The sequence below is a fragment of the Pelodiscus sinensis genome, chromosome 21 (assembly GCF_049634645.1).
Source record: "Pelodiscus sinensis isolate JC-2024 chromosome 21, ASM4963464v1, whole genome shotgun sequence".
Lineage (NCBI taxonomy): Eukaryota > Metazoa > Chordata > Testudines > Trionychidae > Pelodiscus > Pelodiscus sinensis.
The window spans coordinates 18,188,857-18,212,772 of NC_134731.1; the positions used below are offsets into that span (position 1 = coordinate 18,188,857).

The following is a 23,916-nucleotide window of genomic DNA, read 5'->3' on the forward strand; positions in this document are numbered from 1 at the left end:
GGGAAAGGGTAATTTTAGGAGGGAAGCAGATGGCACATTTTTTTTTGTAAGTTTATTTATAGATCACAAGCAGCTGGAGGAACAGAAGAATTTATCTATTTAATCTATTTCCATGGACTCTGCTCAATTGGACTGGATCCATGTAAACTCCAAACGCAAAGGGCTGGTGGGGAGCCGGTCAGCAACTGGACGCGCCAGTAAGAAACCGTCAGTTGCGGGGCAGTGGGGGGGCTGCCGGCCTTGTCCTGGGAGGCTTCGGGCAGGCTTGGCAGCTGGCTCCCAGGGAGGGGCTGCTTCAGCTCAGGAGCTGATTTGTCTTGTGTACACCAAGTTTCACCTCACTTTTACACTACTAGCTTATAAAATCAAACACAAAAATATCACAATGCCATATTTCTGAAAAACTGCAGCTTTCTAATTTTTACCATATAATAATGAAATCAATTATGCCCCCTTCCTTCCCCCCCTCCCCCCCCCCCCCCGCGGTTGAGAAACACTGATACAGAGCAGTATAAATAAGTCACTGTAGGAAATTTGTATCTGTACTGACTTTGCTAGTGCTTTTCATGTAGCCTGTTGTAAAACTAGGCAACTATCTAGATGAATTAATGTATCCCAGAAAGACCTCTGTGTCCCCCCCGTAGTACCCCTGGTTGAGAACCCCATTGCACATGGGACCTCCTTGGAAGCCACATCCTGACTGAAGTGACCCTCTGAGGCTCTTATCAAGTGTGGAGCTCTCGGTGGCTGGCCATTCAGTCATATGATGTGTGTGTTTACACCTGATTTACAGCCAGCACAACTCTGTATCAGCTGGGGGAGTGGAACAAGGGGCGTTTGTGGCATGAGGTAAGCACCACAGATTGGTGTGGGAAGATAGCAAGGCACTTGTTGTTTTGTACTCATTTGCTCCATGTCTGCAGGCTGCAGTGGGTCCCTTCTTTTAGTACACTTTGGGCCAACTTTGAGGAGACAAGAGGAGCCGTTCTCAGCAGGACTTGAAGAAAAGGGAAAGATAAGTGAACATGACAGCGCTTTTGCTTTGCTGCTGTTGAAGCTGCGTTTCCATCATTTCCAATAGCTGGATTCTGCCCTCCCGAGGCAACTGAACTTTTCTGTCAGTCAAAGACAGGCCGAATAATATCCCTCAGGGTGTGATCTTTTGCTGAGTGCCCTGCTGCTGTGAAGGCGTGAGCAAGGGAACAAAAGATAGTCTGAGCAGCGGACGGTGAGTAGTGCTGGCTTCTGAGGCTCTTTGAGGGCCGTAAGGTCTAACAGGAGGAGTTTCTTTTGCAAACCGTCTCCAGTCTATGAATTGACAAGCCATAAAGTATTGAACTTGCTTCATCTCAAGCCTTTCTCCTTGCTTCAGTAAGTCAGCCAAGATTGAGAGACCTGGCTTCCATCAGTATCCCATAATGCCTGCCCTGACGACTGTGCTCAGTGTTTTGTGATTTCTGATGTCCTGCAGGCCAGCGCCCTTCCCCTTTCAAAGCTCTGGGAAGTGTCTGACAGCTGAGGGAGCTGCTCCCTTGGGGAACAAACAAAAAGTAAATAATTGGGATGCTCCTGCTCTGCCCTGCCAGGAACCCAGCGGCAGGCAGGCGGCTGCAGGGAGAGGGGGACAGACACTGTGCTGCTCTGACGTTCCTCAGCATGGTGAGCTCACAGAGCCACTCGTGAGGCTGCTCCCAGCAGCTGAGGAGACTGAGGGAGAACTCCGAGGGAATCCCAAGGAGTGCAGGGATCAGCTCTGCCTTCCCACAGCACTGCACTGTGGGGTGCTTACCCACAATGCTTTGCTCTAGCTGTGGACAGAGGAGCTAGCAATATGGCCTTGAAATGTCAACAGTGGGAGGTAGAAAAATCATTTTGATGGGTTTTCAGTTTTTCATGTTAACAGCACTTTTGTCACCAAACCTTCCCAGCGTAGACACGGCCTGAGTGAGAGGGATTTCCTGGCAGTGGCTAGCCCTTTGCAAAGATGCTTTCTCCTTACTAATATTGTCTCCAGCTGGCTGGGCTGGGCTGGAGCCTGCTGCTTTTAGTCTCAGTGCTAGGTGCTCTAAACATTGAGAGACCCAGAAGAGGTGCTATTCAAAGTCGCTCAGTGATCCATGTTGCGTGTGTAGAGTGCAGCTGGCATCTGAGCATGTGTGATTCACAATCCCCAGTTCCTATGTCCAGGAGCACAACAGAGAAACCTAATGTATCCAATCTTCCCTCGCTGCCCCCTACGGCGGTTGAGCAGGACGGGAATGAGGAGGGGTCACTGGAGAACTCTGCAGGGGAGAAAGAGAGCCCATCACACATTATTGTAGCCACTGCAGTGCTTTTCCCCAGACTTGAGCTAATGCTCCTAAAGCATCAGCATGCCATTGGCTGACACTGAACACCATGAAGTGACTCTGCGTGATGAGAATGGATCTGTGGCTTGTGTTTCTAGCCATTTCCCTTCTATCTCTGGGCCTGACGCCCGCGTGGGAAGGCCTGGAATATTGGAAGTATCCAGCTGGAGTTAGCAGCAAGCCTGGCTGTGTTTCTCACTCAGCCTGCTCAGGAGTGAAAGTGCAGCTAGTGGGTGGGTCAGCAGATGCCGGCTGCATGGAGCAATGGTTCCCGTGTTCTGGCTGGAATATGACATGTTAGAGGAGGTGCTGTCAGTCACCCCACTCCAGGCATAAAAGCGGTTAAAATAGCCCTGGGAGAGGGCTGTCCTGGAGCCAATCAGAGGGGGCTAGAATCAGCCAATCAGGGCTAGGCTATGCCCTATAAAAAGGGCTCCCACAGACGGAGCACACTGTTGCTCCAGCCTGAGAGGGACCTGGTAGCCTGCCAGCATAGGCACCATGGACAGAGCTGTGCTGGGGAAAGGCAGGGTGAGCCAAGGGAACTCTGGCCTGAATAAGCCCAGGCACAGGAGCCCAGGGAGGTGCAAGGGCTGCAGGGCGGCAGCTAGGGTAGCAGCTCTCCCCCCACCCCTTGACAATTCAGGTTGCAGTTTGCAGTGTGGGGAATGGACAACAGGTAGCAGCAGACAATATACAGCCAGAATAGTGCTCCGGTGCTGAGCTAGTTCCCAGAGTGACCAGTGGGTGGCGCCGTGCTGGTGAGTCACAACTTGTTACAGAGCCCTTCGGTTAGCACAGAGAGCGCAAAGCTAAGATGTTGTCCATCTGGCTTGGCCAGACCAGCCAAGCTGCCCAGGCTTCATTTCAGGCTTCCTGTCCCCTCTCCCTTTCCATGGCAGAGCAGCCCAGCCTCTCCCAAAAGTACTGCATCCCCTGCCTGGTACCTGTCAGTCCCTTATTCCCAAGCCGGCCTCTGCTTAGCTTTCCTGCTGGGGGTGGGGGGAGCCACCCTTCCTCATGGTCATTGGTTGCTAGGTGTGAATGGAAGTTCCCCCACTCTCTTCATTGAAAATCTGAGAAGAGGGATCAGCCTCAGCCTCAGTCTCAGCCAGTCCCTTAATGAGCCATGAAGTCTGGCTTGGCCAGTAAGGTGACACCTCATGTCTCCTGTGCTGCCCCCAGGAGCAGACTTAACCCTGGAACTCTGCAATGCAAAATATGGGAGAAACTGAGGCACTCACAAGATTTTTAAAAAATTACAGAAAATTCCCCCTTTATCACAGGTTTCTTGGCCTTTTTCGTGGCCAAGACATTGCTGATAAGAATTCCATGCACCCGAGTCTCTGCTTTTTCTCACATGTTAAGTTTCTTTCCCTCCAGCTGCTCCTGTTGCCGGTTGCGGGAGAATCATAGATGTATGGAAACGGGCGGGGGGAGGGTATTTGTGGGCCTGATGGTAGTAGCAGTGCCTAGCAAGTACCTTGGGACATTCAGTCTAGGCAATCACTGTTATCACATGCAAGTCAGGCATCTGCAGAGCTGTCAGAGGCTTTCCAGCAAGCGGGTGCATGTGCACACCCTGCAATGTCACAGCACCTAGCAGGAAATCCTCCACCAGGCCTGACTCCAGCAGCGAGCGGGGGGGGGGGCAGATCAAACCTGGATTTTGCAACTGTTTCAGAAATGGATTCTCCACCCCTGTGAATGAAGGAGAGAGGTTTTTCTAACAGTTGTGCTCTAGCAATGATTTGGGGGCAGGCCTCTGGCCTGGTGCTCTTTGCGAGGTCAGACCAGCTGGTCACAGTGGTCTCTTGTGGCCTTAGGAGCTGTGAATGAGGGGTGTTTTGCTCGGCAGATTTCTGCGGGTGGTTCTTGCACAACCATCTAGTCCTGTCTCCTTATTAGCTTTCTTCCCCCATTCAGTGTGATAGCTCCCATGGGCAGCTATGGGGTTTGAGACAAGCATTGAACAGAGACTGCTAGAAACAGGAACAAGTCCAGGGCCAACAAGGGAGTGCCCCAGCTGTCCAGGGAAACCCCACTCCACTCCCCTCTCTAACCCAGGCAGTCGCCTTAGCCTGGCCTTGCAGCTGCTCATAACACGTGGGCTCCAGCTGGCTAAGGGGGGAAGTAAGCTCCACCGGTGCCCTTATAAAAGCAGCCCTATTCTGCGTAACTGGGACAGGCGCCCACTTGAGCTGATTGCAGCTGCTGCAACCACGCCGGGAGGGGCCCAACGGAGCAGGGTCTCCAAGGGCAGCGGGGCCCAAGTCATTCACCACTTCAGAGGCTAAACCAACTCCTCACGCCCCATGGGCAGCCAGTGTGGCTCACAAATACCAGTGGCACGTGCTTCGGGGGTGTGTTCGGGGGTTATTCAGTTAAACGTCCCACGGGGCTGGTGGGTGTCCCCTGGGGGTACCTAGGCGCTGCTCTCCTTAACTCCATGTTCTCCAGCCCAGGCATCCTTTCTCCAAGACTGGGCCGAGCCGCTGAGCCAGGACAGGGTACCGTGGCGGGATGGCTCGGAAGATGAGCATCAATGAGCTGGAGGACCAGCTGCTCTGCCCCATCTGCCTGGAGGTGTTCAAGGAGCCGCTGATGCTGCAGTGTGGGCACTCCTACTGCAAGGCCTGCCTGGGGTCCCTGGCGTGCGGCCTGGACCAGCAGCTGCTGTGTCCCGTGTGCCGCCAAGCCGTGGACTGCAGCACCTCGCCGCCCAACGTCTCGCTGGCCTGCCTCATCCAGGTGCTGCAGAACATTGGCCCCTCGGACCCCAGCCAGGAGTCCTGCCCCTTCCACCACAACCCCCTCAGCCTCTTTTGTGAGCAGGACCAAGAGGTGATCTGCGGCCTGTGTGGCATCATCGGGGCACACCGGCAGCACAAGCTTGTGCCTGTCTCCGCTGTGTACAGCCGGATGAAGGTAAGAGCCAGGCAGCGAACAGCCTGACAGCCTCATGGCAACTGCTGGGGCCATGACTGGTCTCCTTGGAGGGCAAGCAGGAGGAGCTGGGTGGTGTTCAGGAGAGTCAGCGGGATCAAAGCTCCTTTGGATAACAACCGCGTACGTGGGTGGTGGGTGAACTTGCCTCCCCCAGCCCTGACACCCAGGCCCCCCTGGGAGCCAAGTGCTCCCCTGCACAAAGGGAACGTCTAGACTACAGGCTTTTGTCGACAGAAGTTTGGTTGACAGATACTGTCAACAAAGCTTCTGTCGACAAAGAGCGTCTAGACTACATTCAGTTCTGTTGACAAAGCAAGCTGCTTTGTTGACATGACAGTGTAGACGCAAAGGACAGCGTAGATGCAATAACGCCTCCGGTCCACAGAACTCTGTCGACACAAGGCGTTATTCCTCGTAAAAAGAGGTTTACCAGCGTCGACAAAACTGCTGCGTTCTGTCGATGTTCTGTCGACAGGACTCAGCGGTAGCGTAGACGCAGGTTTAGTTTTGTCGACAAAACCCTGTAGTCTAGACACACCCTAGAGAGGCAGGCCCTTTCCCAGGAGCATGGGGAAGGAGGGCAGGCGGCATGTGGCCCCACCCTTCCCCAGTTGCGGGAGCTCAGGAAGGGCAGGCGATGCATTGGGCGGCCTCCTCGGCCCCAAAGCATGGGCAGAGCCCACCCCAGCCTCACTGCCCCAGGAGCCATGGGAGGATGGCGTATGGGCAGGGCCAGCTGGGCATTGCCTTCCCTTGCTTCTTATACCCTTTGCCCATGATAGAAATGAAGCTGTCCTGCTGCCCATCCCAGCCACCCTGTGCTGCCAGGATCTCACTGCTGTGGTTACTCCAGCTGGCTGTGCTCCAGCTGTGCCCCAGGGGTTGCCATTGCACCCACCAGACCGAGGTCTGCACGTGCCCTCAATGCGGGCCTCAGACCCACCAGGGTGTCACTCAAGGGAGCATCAATCAGCACCAGAGCAAAGGCTCTGACCATTGAAGTTGCATATTGGGAGGCCAAGAAAAGCTGCTTCACACCAGCGGCTTAGGCCTCTGTTATTAGCAGCCCGTCTGTTCAGCCCTGAGCTGAACCATCCAGTTCTGGGTGCCCCCAGGCCCCGATCCCAGCTTGGGCCTGTCTCTATCGCCTTGCAGGCACCGGGCTGCTGTGTCTCCATGACTCATGCAGGGGCACTCGACAGCCCAAGGGTCTGACTGCAGGGGGGAGGTCCTAGTGCCTCTGTTCTAGCCCCGCGGGGCCAGTGACTGGCTCCATCCACCCCCTGGAGCTGGTCTGCCAATCTGCATGGCTGCCTTTCCCGCTCTGTCAAATCAGGAGAGCAACACCAACCCACCTCCCCACAGCTGGGAGGGTTAACCTCTGGCTGAGAGAGTGGGGCAGAGCATGGAGGCCTGAGGTAGGTGGCTGGGTGCTGGAGGGAGGGGCAGCCGTGTTCTTTGTTTACTCCAGAGTCCTTTCATCTCGCATGCCGGGGTGTTCCAAGGGGCTGATAAGAGCTGAGATAAGGTGGCAGGAAAGCTGGGAGACAGAGGCTGTAGCTGGAACCCTGGGCGCTGAGCTGGTGATGTAGCCAGCCAGGGTCCCTTCCAGCAGATCATGTGATAGCCCAGTCAATGGCGAAGCAAAGCCTCAGCCCCAGGTCCTGTCTGCTCCTGACAGCACGTAGGGGTGTGAGGCACGAGGCGCGTGTCCGGCCCAGTTGGTTCCTCGGGGACCTAGTCAGACGTGGGGAGCATCTGGGGTCAGACTCTCCTCTCTCTACTCTGGTTCAGGAACCTGAATGTGCTTAACAGGAGCATGTGCTCAAAGGCTCTTCTGGATCCTGCCTGCTGCCCTCAGTGTAAACGAGGCCTAACGACACTGAGGCAGCTTTTGGTACAGAGCCCGCAGGGGGGGAGGGGGGAGATTTACTGCAGAAGAACCCACTCCCTGGCATCTGACTAGTGAACTGTTTGATCTGGCTTCGCTGCCAGATCTTCCTGTACCAGCTCACCCGGAAAGGGCAGTGAGCAATGCCCACACCCCAGGTTGGAGGAAGGGCACTGTGGTGATTCATCATTATTAATCGTTGGGAACAGGGGCTAACACTGAATAAATTCAAATCAGAGGCCGTAGAGATAATGGTCGTGCTATGAGGATACAAGGATAAAACTGAAGGACAGGAAACGGCCTCAGGACGTCATCTAGTCCTTTCCCAGCTCTGAGGCAGAGCCAAGCAAACCTGGGCCCACCCTGACAGCTGATGGCCAGCTCTCTTCTCTAGACCTCCAGTGACAACCTCCTTTGCAAGCCAATTCCAGCGCTCGCTATCCGTGTAACTAGAAAGCTTTTCCTAACATCCAACCTAACTCTCCATCGCTGCAGATGAAGCCCATTGCTTCTTGTCCTACCTCCAACGGACACAAAATTAATCACTGTCCTCTGGAACATTAGCATATTGGCAGACTTGTCAGGTCTCCCTTTATCATGACTGAGCACATCCAGGCTGTGTCTAGACGGGCAAGTTTTTCCGCAAATGTGGCTGCTTTTGCGGAAAAACTTGCCAGCTGTCTACACTGGCCACTTGAATTTGCGCAAGATGATCTAATGTAAGATTGTCAGTGTTCTTGTGCAAATACTATGATGCTCCCGCAAGAGGGCCAGTGTAGACAGGGGAGGACTGTTTTGAGCAAAAAAGCCCCGATGGCAAAAATGGCGATCGGGGCTTTCTTGCGCAAAACCACGTCTAGATTGGCACGGATGCTTTTCCACAAAAAGTGCTTTTGCGCAAAAGCATCTGTGCCAATCTAGACACTCTTTTCCACCAATGCTTTTAACGGAAAAACTTTTCCGTTAAAAGCCTTTGCGGAAAATCATGCCAGTCTAGACGTAGTGCCAGGGTTTTAACCTTTCCTCAGAGGTCAGTTTATCTAGATTTCTAATCATTCTTGTTGCTTTCCTCTGGATTTTCTCTGTATCTTTCTTAAAGTGGTTCCCAAACCTGGACACAAACAGTAGAGCAAAACAATTTCCTTCCATGTTTTAAATAGGACATTTCTGTTAACACACCCCAAACTTATTTTAACTTTTTTTCACTGTATCACCTTGGCTCCCATTCCATTGGCCATCCACTGTAATCCGCCTGACCCTTGTCTGTGGTGCTACCACCTCTCCAGCTATTCCCATTGCTGTGTTAGATAAAACCCTTGCCAGTTGTAACAATGTTCAATGCTCAGGGCTTGTCCTGCTTTTTAAAACAGAGTTGGCTAACGTGATTTGAAACACCACTTACCACCCACTGTAGACACAGGTTATTCACCTCTTATGTTGGCTGGTTGTACTGTAGCAGACTCTGGGTACTAAGTACTGTCATATTTCATAGTGTGCCAGGTGGTCATGGTTAACTCTCATGTCCGTCCAACCCCTCACAAAAAATACATAGGCATTTGTAAAATGTGATTGCCCAGCCACCATCACTGGCTGGGAAAAGAGTAGCAGGTGTCAGAGCAGAAACTGCTCTTAACTTTTTGGAACTGATGAGGTTTCCAGCTGATGATGTCCTTTAAAGAGGTGGCGTAACACAGAGCGGCAGCGTAGCACTGAAGAGCCCTGGAGGTGAGCTAACGCAGAGTGGGAAAGGAGTGATTCACGACTTGCCCTGGAGCAGAGGGGAACGTGGTCTCATTGTGCCCGTGTTCCACTGGGGAAGCCAGTGAGCCAGGGGACGTGAGGTATGATTGACCCCAGGAGAACTGGTTTCCCTCCAGGGCCTGGCTGGCTGCACGGGTGGAAGGGGGGGGGGATTTGGGGTCCTGCCAGGCGACTGCAGCCTGGCTCGCCCTGGGGTGCAGTTGTCTAGACTAGAGTCCAGTCTAACCGGAGCTGGTGCTGCCTTCACAGGAGGAGCTTTCAGGGCTGATAACAGAGCTCCAGCAACACAGGAGGCAGTTGGACGAGCACATCAGCAAGCTGGTTAACAACAAGACCCGGATCACAGTGAGTCCAGGGAGCTGGGAGAGGAGCCCGTGCCTAGAATGCACTGGGCACACCTTGGGAGCAGCCCCTGTAGTCACTAAGAAGCGCACACTTCCCCTTTGTTGTCCTACCCCGGCTCCCAGCCCCGGGCAGCGTGGCTCCCATCCATCTGTAATGTCTTGTTGTAGCCTGTAGGCTCCTTGGGGCAGGGCTCCTCACTGTATCTGTTTATACAGCACCCTGCGTGCTGGAGCCCTGACCCAACTGGCCAGTAGGCACTCCAGCCACATCAATGTCAAATAATAACACAATCCTAGAGCGCCCTCTCCCCCACTCTGGGATCAGTTTTCCCATTCTCCCAGAGTCCTGGCCTACCAACCTCCCCATCCCCCCCCCCCCCCACCAGAATCTCCACGGCCCGTGACCTCTGCCTGCTGTGTAACAAGCAGGTGAAAAAGTACCTGGCTCGCCAGGGCTCCCTGCTGCTGGCAGGGGAATGGGTTTGTTCTTCATAGTGTAGACTAGAAATAGCCCTGCTTTGCAAGGGGGGAGGTGCTACCTCTTGTGGGCTGGTTGTGAAATTCATTGTTCAGAGCTGGTTTGACCCAGTGTCCTTGAAAGTCAGATAACCAGAGTAAACTATCCCGACCTGAGCTGGCTTTCCAAGAAGATCAATATCGATAGCTGCAGGGGAGGTTTGCCTGCCAGGGGAAATCAGTTTCAGGCAGTAGGAGTGCCCACACAACAAGAGCTCTATTTTGCAAACATACATGGAGGTTTGTGCATTTGGCTTCAAAACCAACGGCCTTCCAAACGTCACAAATCAAGAACCAGTGACGCAGAATAGCCAGCAGCCTCGCCTGGATCTCCCATGTGCCAGGGGGAGCACTGTGGGTTATTCTGAAGGGCGTGGGCCTGCTGTAGAAGGCAGGGGGTCTGGTCCAGGCATAACACCCTGTAAGTCGATGGACTGACTGAGTTGCGCTGGGCAGGGAGCAGGCAGGCCCACCCCAGGCCTTGCCTGGGTATCTTCCTGTGGCTCCTAGAACGTGCCATCCCCCTACAGAATGAGTCAGACGTCTTCAAATGGGTGATCCGGAAGGAGTTCCAGGAGTTGCACCACTACATCGATGAGGAGAAGGCCAGCTTCCTGGAAAGCATCGAGAGGAGGGCTGGCCACCTCATCACCTCCATCGAGTCCCAGGTCACACAGACGTCGGACGCCCTGCACAAGCTGCAGGAGATGGAGAGCTCGCTGGAGAAACTAAACAATGAGAGTCAGCTGGACTTCATCAGGGTGAGTCAGGCTACCGGGAACAGCCCTGGGCACCCTGGAGAGGTGACTGTCCTATGCCCCACAATGCAGCCCTCTCCCTAGGAAACATCGAGGTGCACCCACCAGAAAGCAGCCAGCAGGAAAGGAGCGCCAGGTACCTGCATGCAGCCTTCCAAGGAGAGCCAAGAGACGGGCACCATGGCTGTGCAGGAGTAGCCCAGACAAACTACTGTTCTCTCACACCTTCTCCAGCCCCCTCCACCGGGCAGCTGATTTCTCCTGCCTCTGTGCTCCTCAGCCCCATCCCGGTTGCCAGAGGCTCAAGGCTGAGCAGCTTCCATTGACCTCCCCGCGTGGGCAGAGAAGTGGGGGCAGCAGCGAAAGGCAGGGTCAGATGGAGACGGCTGGCCGGGGGTCCTTGACAGCATGCCCCTTACCCTGGGGCTGAGGCGGTCAGTGCTAACTCTGCCTTTGTGTGTTGTGTTTTACAGAAATACGGCTCCTTCCCCTCCAGGTGAGCATCTTACCCTCTGCCCTGGGAAGCCATCTTGGAGCCACTGGACAGCCAGAGCCCACGAAGGGGAAACCAGTCCTAGGAGTGGTTACAGGAGGGCCCTTTCATGGGGGTAGCGCAGGCATGGAGGGTTTGACTCCAGCTCTAGTGGTGAGCCAGGGCTGTGCCTGTCCAGCTGCAGTGTGCGCCCCTTCAACGTCAGTGGTGCGCAGTGTCGCCAGTATGGCTGGGACAGCCTGGCTGTGAGGCCCCAGGCCTTCTGCTCCCATGGGTTCCACTCTTCCACAGGAGAGCAGCGGAGTGTCCGTACTCCCTCCCTGTGCCCAGCACCCACTGCTGGCTCCCAGATGCTGACTCTGGGTCCTGCTTAGGGATGTGAATGAGCAGGAGCTCATCAGGTAGCACTGTCGACTACTTGATCACTCCCCCCGTCACTTTGCACTCTTAAAGGGACAGCAAGGAGCCGGCGTGCAAATACGCTGACTCCATCTCTGGTCCCCTGCCGGGTCTCAGGGCAGCACCCTGCTGCCACTCTGCATTCTGAAAGGGACACACCACTGTAGTCTCTTGGGCGGGGGACAAGAGACTGAGTCAGCATCTTAGCACACCAGCTCCACTCTGTCCCTCTAAGAGTGCAGAGCAGGAGCCGGGAGTTGTGCTGAGACCCAGTGTGAGCTGGAAGTGGGCACTTTAAGTGCCCTTCCTTAACGACTAGTCGATGGAAATTCTATTGACTACTCGACTAGCAAATGAATCACTGCTTAACATCCCTAGTTCTGCCAGATGCAGGCAACAGGGAGAGAGGCAATTCTCTCTGCATGGGAATGTCTTTCCCTCCAGGTCAGAGTTCCCTCCCCAGCACCCAGCTGAAGGGACCTTCAGCGCCATCTCCTTCAAGCCAGGTTTCCACCAAGATGACATCAAGATGACTGTCTGGAAACGTTTGCTCCGCAGAGTCCTGCCAGGTACTGCCCAGCTCATAGTGCACCCCCTGCAGCATGCTCAGGGCTGTGGCCAAGGCCCGCGCTCCCTCTGTCAGACACACGTGGGGCTGCTCGGACATAAGCCAGCTGAACTTTACATGGGTTGCTCTCCTGGCTGTGCCAGCGCTCCCACAAGGGTGCTGTCCGTGGATCTGGCCCACTAAGTGGCTTGGGGGTCTCCTGCTCCTGGTCCAACCTACAGAGCAGCCCAGCAGCTTGGGTCTCCCGTCTTGTAGTTGTCACTGGCGTGTGTTTCCTTAGCCCCAGAGAGCCTGACGCTGGACCCGGTGACAGGACACCCGCTGCTGGAGCTGACCAAGGACAACACTGTGGTGCAGAGCAGGTCCCTTGCCCAGCGTCGGGGCAGCAACCACGAGCGCTTTGATTCCAACAACTGCATCCTTGCCAGCAAGGGCTTCTCTTGGGGCAAGCACTACTGGGAGGTGATCGTAGGCACCAAAAGCCACTGGCGCCTGGGCATAATCAAGGGCACAGCGAGCCGCAAAGGCAAGCTGAACAAGTCTCCCGAGCACGGCGTCTGGCTCATCGGCCTGAAGGAAGGGAAGATCTACGAGGCCTTCAACAACCCCCGCACCATGCTGCCGCTCACGGCCCGGCCCCAGCGCATTGGCGTCTACCTGCACTACGAGAAGGGGGAGCTGACCTTCTACAACGCCGACAGCCCCGACGAGCTGGTCCCCATCTATACCTGCGGAGTTCCAGGGCAAGCTCTATCCCATCCTAGACCTGTGCTGGCACGAACGGGGCACCAACACGCTGCCCATTGTGCTGCCCACGCCCACCATGATTCAACGTGCACGAGCGCCCAGCCCAGAGCCCTCACAGCTATAGAGCTCCACACAGAGCCCCCGTCCTGCCCACCGCTTGGAGCATCAGACCTCTCTGAGCCAGGGAGGGCTTATAGCTAGTTTGATCCTCAGGACTGGGAAGTAGGATCTGTTCCTTAAGAGCAGAGATGAGCAGGAACCAAACCAGCTTCCCTCCCCCACTCTCTGGGGAATTCAGACCCATCCCCACGGATGGGTTCCACCTTTCCCTGCTGCCTGTTCCCTGCCCATACTCCTGGATGGGGCACTGTCATGACTGATGCCTGTATCCCAGGCTGAGGGTCATGCCAAAGCAGCGGGCACAGAGAGAAATATCCTGCCCCCACCCCCACCCCCAGCTGTGCAGAATTAGAGAGGATGAAACGAGAATCCAATCAGGCATGACAGAATTGTCTTACGGTGTCAGCTGCTCCTTCAACAATCCTGTTCTCTCTCCCCAGTCCAACTGCTCCCCTTAACACAGTGAATCCCAGCCCATGTATGCATGTCCTTATATAGCCCTGAGGAATCTCCCAGTCCCACTACTCAACCTTAGCACCCTTCATGCTTTCAGAGCCAGAGCACAGTTCATTCTGTCTTACATGATGTGACCTGGGATGTCACTACACACCGTGGAGCTGCTGGGTGGAGTTAAATGTGCCCTAGCGCAGGAGGCTTTCCCCAAATGTCACAAATACACTGCGGTTCAAATCCCTCCCCAGTCTGCAGGGATTCCCCCCAATGCAACAGCTTAGTTAACTCCGTACATGTCTCAATCCAATGACAAACACCCATTGGTGGATGCTATTTTGAGTGCAAACTGTACCGTACCTTCACTGTTGTCTTTGATTGGGATTCCCAGGAGTGTGAGCTCATGGAGCAATCAAGACTCGTTAACCTGGTGGTTTTCCCATCAAATGAAAGCACCATAAGACCTTTAGCAATCTACTTCCCAGATGGGATTTGCAACAAAGTAATATATCCGCTGACAAAGGATTGAAGCCACTAAGGAGAGTCACAAGAGGGGAGTGGCACTGGGACTTTTAAAAAAGGAAGCCTTTCCCATCAGCAATTTCAGAGAGAATATCAGGGCCAGAAGGCAGGGTTGTAGAGGGATGGCATGTAGGGAAGCAAAGAAAAGAAGGGTCTTGGGACCCTGAAAAGCATGATCAAAACCCAAATGGCTCTGAGAGTGGTATGAATGCCAGGAAAAAAAATCTGCATGTAGATTTTTGTTAATTTCCAAAGCTTTGTTGATCTCTTGTGCTTTATCTGTGAATAAAGGGTGATGGATTTAGAAATTCCTTTGTGTCCCTTGCCTTCACTAAGTAAGTGGGCTGGAAGTGTCTCATATACTTAGCTTTTGATGGAAAAATGCAGTGTAAGATCTTTAATGCTGCATTTTCACAGCCACTTAATTAGCCTCCTTACCACTGGCCCTACTGCTAGCGGGTGCTGTTTTCCCCTGTTCTAAAATACCTGGTAACTGTTGCCACTACATCAGGGGCTCATTTAGCTGCACATCCACTAATGTGATCTATGCCATCAAATGCCAACAATGCCCCACTGCAATGTATATTGGCCAAACTGGACAGTCTCTATGGGAAAGAATTAATGGACACAAATCAGATATCCGAAAAAGCAACACACAGAAACCTGTTGGAGAACACTTTAACCTGCTGTGATGGACCAGTCTGGGCACCGCTGAGGGCATCAGCTCAGGGCGAATTACTCAAAACCAGGGCTGCTTAGAGCCCTTGACTGGAGACCTTTCCCAAAATAGGCCACAAACCAGTCACACAGAGCGCTTCAGCTGCCAATCTGGCCAGCAGGAAGCCTCACCAGCAAAACCCCTCAGACACCTCAGTTCTCCCTGTGCCACAATCAACCCCGGGCCTTACGCACAGGTGAGAGGTTGTAAAACCCGATCTCACCAACTCCAAACAGATCTTCCTGATCCCAAAGAACCAGCCACAGTCCCCGCTCAATTTACTCTTTAGATTTTACCCACAAGAGCATGCTGGGCCAATGTTTTAGCATCTAATTTATTTATTAATAAAAGAAAGAAAAGGTGGAGAGTAAGATTGTTATCAATTACCAAGTTCTTGGTGCAGGTTCTCAGCAGAGATGTTACAAACTGCTAACTTAGAAGTCTCTGTTATACATCCTGTATCAGGATGGGTCAGCAATCCTTCCCAGCTCTGTCCCTCGCAAGGCTGCATCTGAGATCAGTAGCAAGATTGAAGACAAACCGGAGACAGCCTCATGGCACTTTTATATCTCTGGTGTCTCCCAAACTGGAGCAGGTCATATGATCAAATGACCTATCTTTGTTTCACATGCAAGTAGCCATTATGCACTGGCCATTATGTGCAAGCTCATGGTCCCATCTACGTGTTTTGTTAGTCTTTAAGGTGCTGCTACAGTCTTTTAAGGTGCTAAAAGTTTTTCCAGCTACAGACTAACTTGGCTACCCCTCTGATGCTTTTGGTAACTGTTAGCTCCTCATGTGAGGAGGTGGTTGTGTAGGGTTACCCGTATTTGAACTTTCAAAAAAGAGGACATGCCTGAGAGGAAGTGTATCTGTATCAGTACCTACCAATTCACGTTGTACTGTGTTCTATTAATACAAGATGAGTTGGTAGATACTGATACAGATACACCCCCTCTCAGGCGTGTCCTCTTTTTTGAAAGTTCAAATATGGTAACCCTGTGGCTGGTGCTGTGGTGCGCGCTTCCCTTGGCTCCAAGGTGCCACAGGCCTGCCCACGTGGCCGCTTTGGCTAAAAGCATCTTTTACCACCGTTACCCACAATGCAGCAGTGGGGCTGGCCTGCTGTTACCCACAATGCAGTGCACGGGGCACCCACCTTTACCCACAATGCAGCAGGCAGGTAGCCCACCATTACCCACAATGCAGTGCGAAGGGTGCCCCTCTTTACCCACAATGCAGCGGGCGGGCGGGCCGGCCTGCCTCACCCACAGTGTACCGCGGCCCCCGTCGCTGTGCCTGTTTCCCCGGGTGGTGCACATCCGCGCCTGCCTCGGTGCACGTAACAACATTTATTCCGCGGGGGAATGGAAAAGATGAAAGGGACCATCGGCCGTTACCCACCATGCACCGGGCTCTTGCGCATGCGCTCCTCGATCGCTCCCCTGCCGTGCGCCTCGCGGGGGCGGTGCTACTGGAGAAGGGCGGGGCTTTCCAGAGCGGCGAGCCGGAAGCGGAAGTGGGGCTTGTCGGCTGTTGCCCCGCGCGCGGCCGGGTACGGGGGCCGGGCCGGGTCATGGCGCTTTACAGCGCGGCCGCCTCCGTCCTGGTCGGGCTGCAGCGCCGCGACGGCTCCCTCAAGAGCCTGGTGTACGAGAGCCGCGCCCAGGTGGGGGCGGGGCTCGGGGGGAGAGTCGGGCGGGGGGGCTGGGCTCACGGGGGGGGGGGGAGAGTCGGACGGGGGGGGAGGAGAGTCGGGCGGGGGGCTGGGCTGGCGGGGGGCTGGGCTCACGGGGGGGGAGGAGAGTCGGGCGGGGGGGGCTGGGCTCACGGGGGGGAGGAGAGTCGGGCGGGGGGGCTGGGCTCACGGGGGGGGGGGGAGAGTCGGACGGGGGGGGAGGAGAGTCGGGCGGGGGGGGCTGGGCTCACGGGGGGGGAGGAGAGTCGGGCGGGGGGCTGGGCTGGCGGGGGGCTGGGCTCACGGGGGGGGAGGAGAGTCGGGCGGGGGGGGCTGGGCTCACGGGGGGGGAGGAGAGTCGGGCGGGGGGGCTGGGCTCACGGGGGGGGGGAGGAGAGTCGGGCGGGGGGCTGGGCTCACGGGGGGGGGAGGAGAGTCGGGCGGGGGGGCTGGGCTCACGGGGGGGGGAGGAGAGTCGGGCGGGGGGGCTGGGCTCACGGGGGGGGGGAGGAGAGTCGGGCGGGGGGGCTGGGCTCACGGGGGGGGAGGAGAGTCGGGCGGGGGGGCTGGGCTCACGGGGGGGGGGAGGAGAGTCGGGCGGGGGGCTGGGCTCACGGGGGGGGGGAGGAGAGTCGGGCGGGGGGCTGGGCTCACGGGGGGGGAGGAGAGTCGGGCGGGGGGCTGGGCTCACGGGGGGGGGAGGAGAGTCGGGCGGGGGGGCTGGGCTCACGGGGGGGGGAGGAGAGTCGGGCGGGGGGGGCTGGGCTCACGGGGGGGGAGGAGAGTCGGGCGGGGGGGCTGGGCTCACGGGGGGGGAGGAGAGTCGGGCGGGGGGGCTGGGCTCACGGGGGGGGGAGGAGAGTCGGGCGGGGGGGCTGGGCTCACGGGGGGGGAGGAGAGTCGGGCGGGGGGCTGGGCTCACGGGGGGGGGGAGGAGAGTCGGGCGGGGGGCTGGGCTCACGGGGGGGGGAGGAGAGTCGGGCGGGGGGCTGGGCTCACGGGGGGGGGAGGAGAGTCGGGCGGGGGGCTGGGCTCACGGGGGGGGGAGGAGAGTCGGGCGGGGGGGGCTGGGCTCACGGGGGGGGGAGGAGAGTCGGGCGGGGGGGGGCTGGGCTCACGGGGGGGGAGGAGAGTCGGGCGGGGGGCTGGGCTCACGGGGGGGGAGGAGAGTCGGGCGGGGGGGGCTGGGCTCACGGGGGGGGAGGAGAGTCGGGCGGGGGGGCTGGGCTCACGGGGGGGGGAGGAGAGTCGGGCGGGGGGGCTGGGCTCACGGGGGGGGGAGGAGAGTCGGGCGGGGGGCTGGGCTCACGGGGGGGGGAGGAGAGTCGGGCGGGGGGCTGGGCTCACGGGGGGGGGAGGAGAGTCGGGCGGGGGGCTGGGCTCACGGGGGGGGAGGAGAGTCGGGCGGGGGGGCTGGACTCACGGGGGGGGAGGAGAGTCGGGCGGGGGATGGGGCTCACGGGGGGGGGGAGGAGAGTCGGGCGGGGGATGGGGCTCACGGGGGGGGGAGGAGAGTCGGGCGGGGGGGGCTGGGCTCACGGGGGGGGAGGAGAGTCGGGCGGGGGGGCTGGGCTCACGGGGGGGGGAGGAGAGTCGGGCGGGGGGCTGGGCTCACGGGGGGGAGGAGAGTCGGGCGGGGGATGGGGCTCACGGGGGGGGGGAGGAGAGTCGGGCGGGGGGCTGGGCTCACGGGGGCAAGGCAGGGGTCGGGGGTGGGGGGGCAGAGCCAGGTGAGGGGCCCCCAGCTCACAGGGCATCTCCCCACAGAACGTGAAGCAGCTCTACGCCCTGGTGTCGGAGACCCTGCGCTACTCGCCGGTGCTGGACTCCATCATGGCTGGGGCTGGCCTGCTGAAGGCTGAGAAGAAGCTGTCCCCCCACTTAGCCAAAGTAAGGCCTGGTACTGCCCTGCCTGTCACGGGGGTGCCCTGGGGCGGATGCCCTGACCCCGTCTGTCTTGCGGCAGGTGCTGGTGTATGACCTGCTCTTTGGCAAGGGTCTGAAGTGCGGGGGCCGCTGGAAAGTGCTGGTGCTGAAGCACCGGGCCCGACTGCAGGCAGAGCTTGCCCGTCTCAAGGTGCACAGGAAGGTGAACTGCAACGAGGACCTGCTGGCACCCACCGAAGCGGGGAATCAAGGTGAGAGTGGGGGCTCTTCCAGCAGGCAGGACTCTAGACTGGGACTCCCCTTGGGGAAAGAGACCCAGAAGGATTCTTATGCCCGTCTCTGGGTAAGATGACTGCTTCTGCAGTGCTAGAGTGTTCTCTGTATGCCTGCCATCATTTCCCTAGGGATGAGGTCGCGTATGGCCAGTGATTTCCAAATTCATTCGTCTAGGCCTGTTTGAATTGGGCACATGATTAACCTGTGAGGTGGCAAATGGACCTGCAGACAGGGCTGAGCATGACCTGGTCTGTCTTGTCTGTGTCTATGTGGAACCAGCTGGAGTATTCTAGCGTCTCGGGTGATTTGGGAAAGGGGGGACGCACATCTCTCTGCCTGTGTTGCTTCCCCAGCCCCAGTGCCACGCTACGTCCGAGTGAACACCCTTAAAACCTGCCTGGATGATGTGGTTGACTATTTCAAACGCCAGGGCTACTCCTACCAAGGCAGGGCAGCCAGGTAAAGCCAATTTCTGCCTGTCCCTGTGTACTGTGCTCTGGTCTTCACTGGCCTGCCAAGCTGATACCCAGTCCCAGATGGGGGAGAGAGGAGGCCTTGCAATTACCTGAGTTACCTTCCAAACAATCAAAGGTTGGCACCTCAGGCAGCCAGAAGTTGGTGGTTCTCAGGTTAAATTATTTGCTGGCTTCACGCTTAATCTGAAAGACAAATCTCTATGAACACACGCATGTCCAAACCATTGTCGTTTGTTGCTAGTTAATGAGTCTATTGTAAAAAATGATACGAATGTCAAAGCAGACATTCAGCTGCAGCAAGCCTGGGGACAAATTAAGCCCTGACTGGGGTATTGGGGAAGGTGGAGGAGCCATGGGAGTGGGTGAGTGGCTGGGCAAGAGAGGCAGAGGGGATCAGATTCTGAAGCCCCATGGCCAGTGGATGGGGGTGGAGCCACCTTTGTGGGGATGGAAGCTGCTGCCCAGCCACCCCAGGGTTGAAGTGCAAAGCCTGAGCCCTGCCACACCTGGGAAGGTGGGGAACTTGCCAGCTGCCTGTTCCTCCAGCGTTGTGCCCCAGGTATCTCCAAAAGGAGGCAGGACCCAACCCCTGCTGGCAGTGACAGCAGCCAACACCCAGGCAATGCATTCGGAAGCCAGGAGAGGGGGAAATCACTTGGCCTCTGGAGGACTTATGAGCTTTGGGGAAGCAGGATCTGTACTCCACTGAATCAGCTTCTTCCTCCCTACCCCCTGCTGCCTCTGAGCAGATTGGAGGAGCTGAGCTCCCTCTCAGGAAAGCAATTCCTCCTGGATCCCCACCTGCCCGATCTGCTTGTCTTCCCGTCACAGACAGACTTCCATAAGGACCGACTGTACGTCGCAGGGCACATCATCCTGCAGGACAAGGTGGGGGGCACTGGGGCAAGAGGAGCCATTCTGGCGGGGGTGGAAAACTCAGGCTGAAGAAGTGCCAGGGGGTGACTGCTGGGGAATGGAGGGAGGTGTATGGTGGGTGTGACAAGGTGATGAGGGAAGGGTGTTTTTAGGTCACAGCCTCAGGTATTTTGTAGCAAACTCGAGACTTTCTGATCCAGCCGAAGAGAGATCTAGGAAGTGGGAAATAGGTGCCTGAAGGATCATGCTGTCCCTGTACTGCTTGATCTGCTGCAGATGTTTGCACTGACAGCTCCTAAGTGCGCTGTAGAAAGTGCCTGAGGCAAGCTGGGGTGCTGACTCTCGCTGGATCTTTGTGCTAAAGAGCAGTAAAACCGTTGAGTGTGTCACCCCTGAAGCCTAATAAGGCCAGTTCAGTGTCAACACCCCCAGAAGGAAAATGGGATCAATGTTACCTCTCTCAGCTGCTGTCTCAGGCTCTCTGCAGACTCAGGCAGATGCCACTGCGCTGGTTACTGTGTGCATGCAGCAGGCAAGCACCACCCTGAGCTGCGGGCGGGTTGGAAGAGGGAAGATGGGGGGGAAATACTGCTGGTGCAGAGCTGACTGGTGGTGTCTCTTCTAGGCCAGTTGCCTTCCTGCCTTTCTTCTGAGCCCCCCCTCAGGGTCCCATGTAATTGATGCCTGCGCTGCCCCTGGAAACAAGACCAGCCACGTGGCCGCCATCCTGAAGAACAAGGGGTGAGTGTGATCTGGGGGACCTGGCAGAAGGAAGTGGACGGGGTAGCTGTGGAGCCCAGGGCAGAGTCCAAGAGGCCATTCTGGCGCTGTTACGAGAAGCAGTTTTCTCAGTGCCAGGCACAAAGCCCTGACCTAGCAGCTGTTCTGAGGCGAACAGGTCTCTTTGGAAGAAGGGGCAGCGCAGAGTCCGGTGTGTCCTGCAGCGAGCCTGGTGTTGATTGCAGCTTGGCCAGAGAGAATCGGGCTGAGAACACCAGGGCGTGGGGTTGAAGGCAGGACTGCATGAAGGGAAAGGGGCAGGCACTTGGGGAGTGAGTAGTTTAGCTCTTGCATGTAGGAGTTGGGAGCTTGACTTACTAGCTCTATCCCTGTCTGAAAGCAGTCTGGCCCTGGGCTGTGTCTGGGGACTGGTGACAGAGCACCAGCTGGAGAGTGAGGCCGGGGCGGAAGGGAGAGGGGTGCTTAAAATCTCCCAGAGACTCACATCTGGCAGCCAGGAACAGAGAGTCCTAGACAGCCCCCGAGATGAGTGTTTTGTGCCATGAGGGGCAGCTGTGCCCAAGGCCCCTGCAGTGCAGGGAAACTCGGATCTCCCCTGATATGACCTGTGCCCACCGGCTGAAGAGGAGGGCGAATCCCCCGCTCCCTGCATGCTGCTGGCTCCCTGCAGCGGTGGGTGAATTGGCTCAGGGATGTGCTTGGTCACACTGCTTTGCCGATGGAGGATTTGTGTTCGCCTGGGGTGGGGGGGCGGGGTCTGGCAGCTACGGCAGGTAACGGTTCCTGTATTGCTCTCTGGGGTGTTACCTTCAGGCAGATCTTCGCCTTTGACCTGGACCCCAAGCGCTTGGCCACTATGAGTACCATGCTGGTGCGGGCTGGGGCTACCTGCTGTGAACTGGCCAATCAAGACTTCCTGGCAGTTGATCCCAGGGATCCCAAGTACAGCAAGGTGACCTACATCCTCCTGGACCCCTCATGCAGCGGCTCAGGTGAGGGGGAGGGAGCCAGGTCTGTGCAGTACAACCGGGGGGGGGGGGTTACGTCCACTGGGCGTGCCTGTCTGAGCCACGCTGAAACCCTGCTTCCCTCCGGCCTAGGGGAAGGATCCTGGGGCCCTGCCCCCACCCCGGGATACACTGAGCTCAGTGGGGGTTGCTGGAGAAGACATTGGGGGGGGCCCAGCATGATCCATGCCTTTGACCCTTTCCCCAGGAATGGTGAACCGGCTGCCAGGCGAGGAGACGGCACCCAGCTCGGAGCGGCTGCGGGCACTGGCTGCCTTCCAGCGCAAGGCCCTGGGCCATGCTCTACGCTTCCCTGCTCTCCAGCGCCTGGCTTACTCCACGTGCTCCGTGCAGCAGGAGGAGAATGAGGATGTGGTCCGGGACGTGCTCCAGGAGCATGGCTCAGCATTCAGGTACCAACTCCTGGGCTGGGAATGGAGGGGGCTGGACTGTCACTGCCCACTGGGCAGGGGCTGAGCAGGCCACAGCGCCTGCTCCCTGTGTCCTGTTGGTAGGAGGAAGGGGACTGGGGCAGCTGTGAAGCCCAGGGCAGAGTCCAAGAGGCCATTCTGGTGCTTGGGCCTCTGTGTAGGAGCCTGGCTGGGTCACTGAGCTTCGTTGTGATCTTGTCCTTGCTTGCAGGCTGGTAAATGTGCTGCCTTCCTGGCCCCACAGGGGCCTGGCCACCTTCCCAGGTGCGCAGTGCTGCCTCCGAGCCTGCCCCGCAGCCACACTGACCAGCGGCTTCTTCGTGGCGCTGCTGGAGAGGCAGCAGGAATGCTCCGGCCAGGGCGCCTGCAGGTGAGAGCTCTGCAGCATGAGCAGAAGGGCTGGGCTTGGCCCTGCCCTGAAGGCCCAAGTTAGAAATCCCCCAGCTGTGGGGGCAGGCTGGCAGCACCGTGCTCTCAGCATGCTGCACCCTTCAGCACCTGGGCAGGGGAACCCTGCAGGCTGGATTCCCCAGTCCTTGGGCCTGGGGCAGGGAGCTGCAGGCCCTTGGGGAAGGGCGTGGATTGGAGCCCCTGAGGAGGGTGATGGCCTGGGAGGGAAAGTGGCTGGTGGTGGGCAGGAGCAGTGTGCCACAGTGGGAGCCCCCTTGTGGAGTGGGCAGGGCTGAGGAATGGAGGCTGGCACAGGCAGGGGCAGGCTGGCTTTGTCCTGCCCTGCTAGCATTAGCCACTCAGGCTGCCTGTGGCTCTTGGTTGCAGCTCCCTTCCTGCTGAGGCGGCTGGAGGAGCAGAGGGAAGGGGCCCGTGTGCAGCCCGCAAGAAGAGGCGGAAGAGCCGCTGTGTGAAATGAGAACTGGACAGACATGGTGATGGCAGCAGTAGAGCCAGGCTCCTCCCAGCCCCCTGCCTGTTGCTGGCGGCAGAGCCTGGAGGCCACTTGAGGCTACTGCTGCGGGTGAGGTTCCGTCGGGCTGGGGGTCTGGTGCCGTGGAAAGGGGCTGTGGGGGGGGCTCTAGCTCCAGCCTGGTTCACTGGAAATAAAACTTTCCAACCTGCCTGAGCCTTTGCTCTGAGTTTCTCTGAGCCCTGCTGCCTTCCGGGGCTGGGGCCCAGGACACCCCGACCTGCCCTGCTCTCCCCGCGTTGGGGGCAAAGCCAGGACTCCGCTCGCTCCGCCCAAGGATTGATTTGGGTGCAATCCAGCAGCTGAAAGTATTCCCCCCCCCCTGCTGGGGGCCAAGCACACAGTGGCTATTACTGCACGGGCAGCCAGGCCCCAGGACGATGCTGCAAGAAAGAGCCAGAGCGAAGCGAGTTCTGGTTTTATTTTAAATCAATGACAGAAGCAAGGAAAAGTTGCACATTCACACGAACTCCCCCCCCCCCCCCCCCAATTGCATGAGGAATGATCGAAGTTTTCATTAATTAAAAAACCCAGTGCACCCCTCCCCCCTTCATGTACCGCAGCCACTCCCGGGTCCCAGCCTGTGGCAGGGGACAGGGCAGCGGAAGGTCTCTGTGCAAGAGGCAGGTGGGCTCCTTTAGAGCAGTAGCCTGGGCCTTTGGTAGGTTCTAGTCTCTGCAGGGAATGGGAGGGGATGACTCAGGCCTAGGGAAAGGGCCAGTTACCAACCCCAACTCCCCGTGCACGAGGCCAGGGCAATGCTCCAGGCTGGCTCAACCTCCCACCCTCTTCCTTCCATGCTGGTTTTTTCACAGAAGCCACCTTCAGGCAGAGCGGCAGATTCTGAACGTGGTTGTTCCAGGGTGCACTGCACTAGTCTTAGAAACAGGCCAGCCCTGCCCTGGGCTCTGCTCATCCCACCACACAACCGGTTAGCCTGGCAGCACGCTCCATGCCACTGCCAGGGTACAGGGCAGGTTGGGCACAATGTGCTGGCAGAGGAGATAACCTGAAGCTGCTCCAGTTAACTGAGTGAAC

The 23,916-nt window shown here is 57.4% G+C and overlaps 2 protein-coding genes across 2 annotated transcripts; both read left to right on the plus strand.

Annotated features, from left to right (window-relative positions):
• Positions 1-972: 972 nt before the first annotated feature.
• TRIM50 (tripartite motif containing 50) lies at positions 973-14,174 on the plus strand. The gene is given in 8 exon segments (XM_006115871.4): positions 973-1,228; positions 4,809-5,276; positions 9,199-9,294; positions 10,340-10,570; positions 11,041-11,063; positions 11,904-12,028; positions 12,308-12,755; positions 12,757-14,174. Coding segments are annotated over 7 exon segments (1,470 nt in total). The 5' UTR covers positions 973-1,228; positions 4,809-4,871; the 3' UTR covers positions 12,899-14,174.
• Positions 14,175-16,087: 1,913 nt separating this feature from the next.
• NSUN5 (NOP2/Sun RNA methyltransferase 5) lies at positions 16,088-23,029 on the plus strand. Its single transcript, XM_075905023.1, has 10 exons — positions 16,088-16,253; positions 18,030-18,152; positions 18,229-18,400; positions 18,779-18,884; positions 19,651-19,789; positions 20,403-20,518; positions 21,332-21,510; positions 21,734-21,938; positions 22,168-22,326; positions 22,734-23,029. The coding sequence occupies exons 1-10, from the start codon at positions 16,161-16,163 to the stop codon at positions 22,822-22,824; spliced, it is 1,383 nt and encodes a 460-aa protein (XP_075761138.1). The 5' UTR covers positions 16,088-16,160; the 3' UTR covers positions 22,825-23,029.
• Positions 23,030-23,916: the final 887 nt, after the last annotated feature.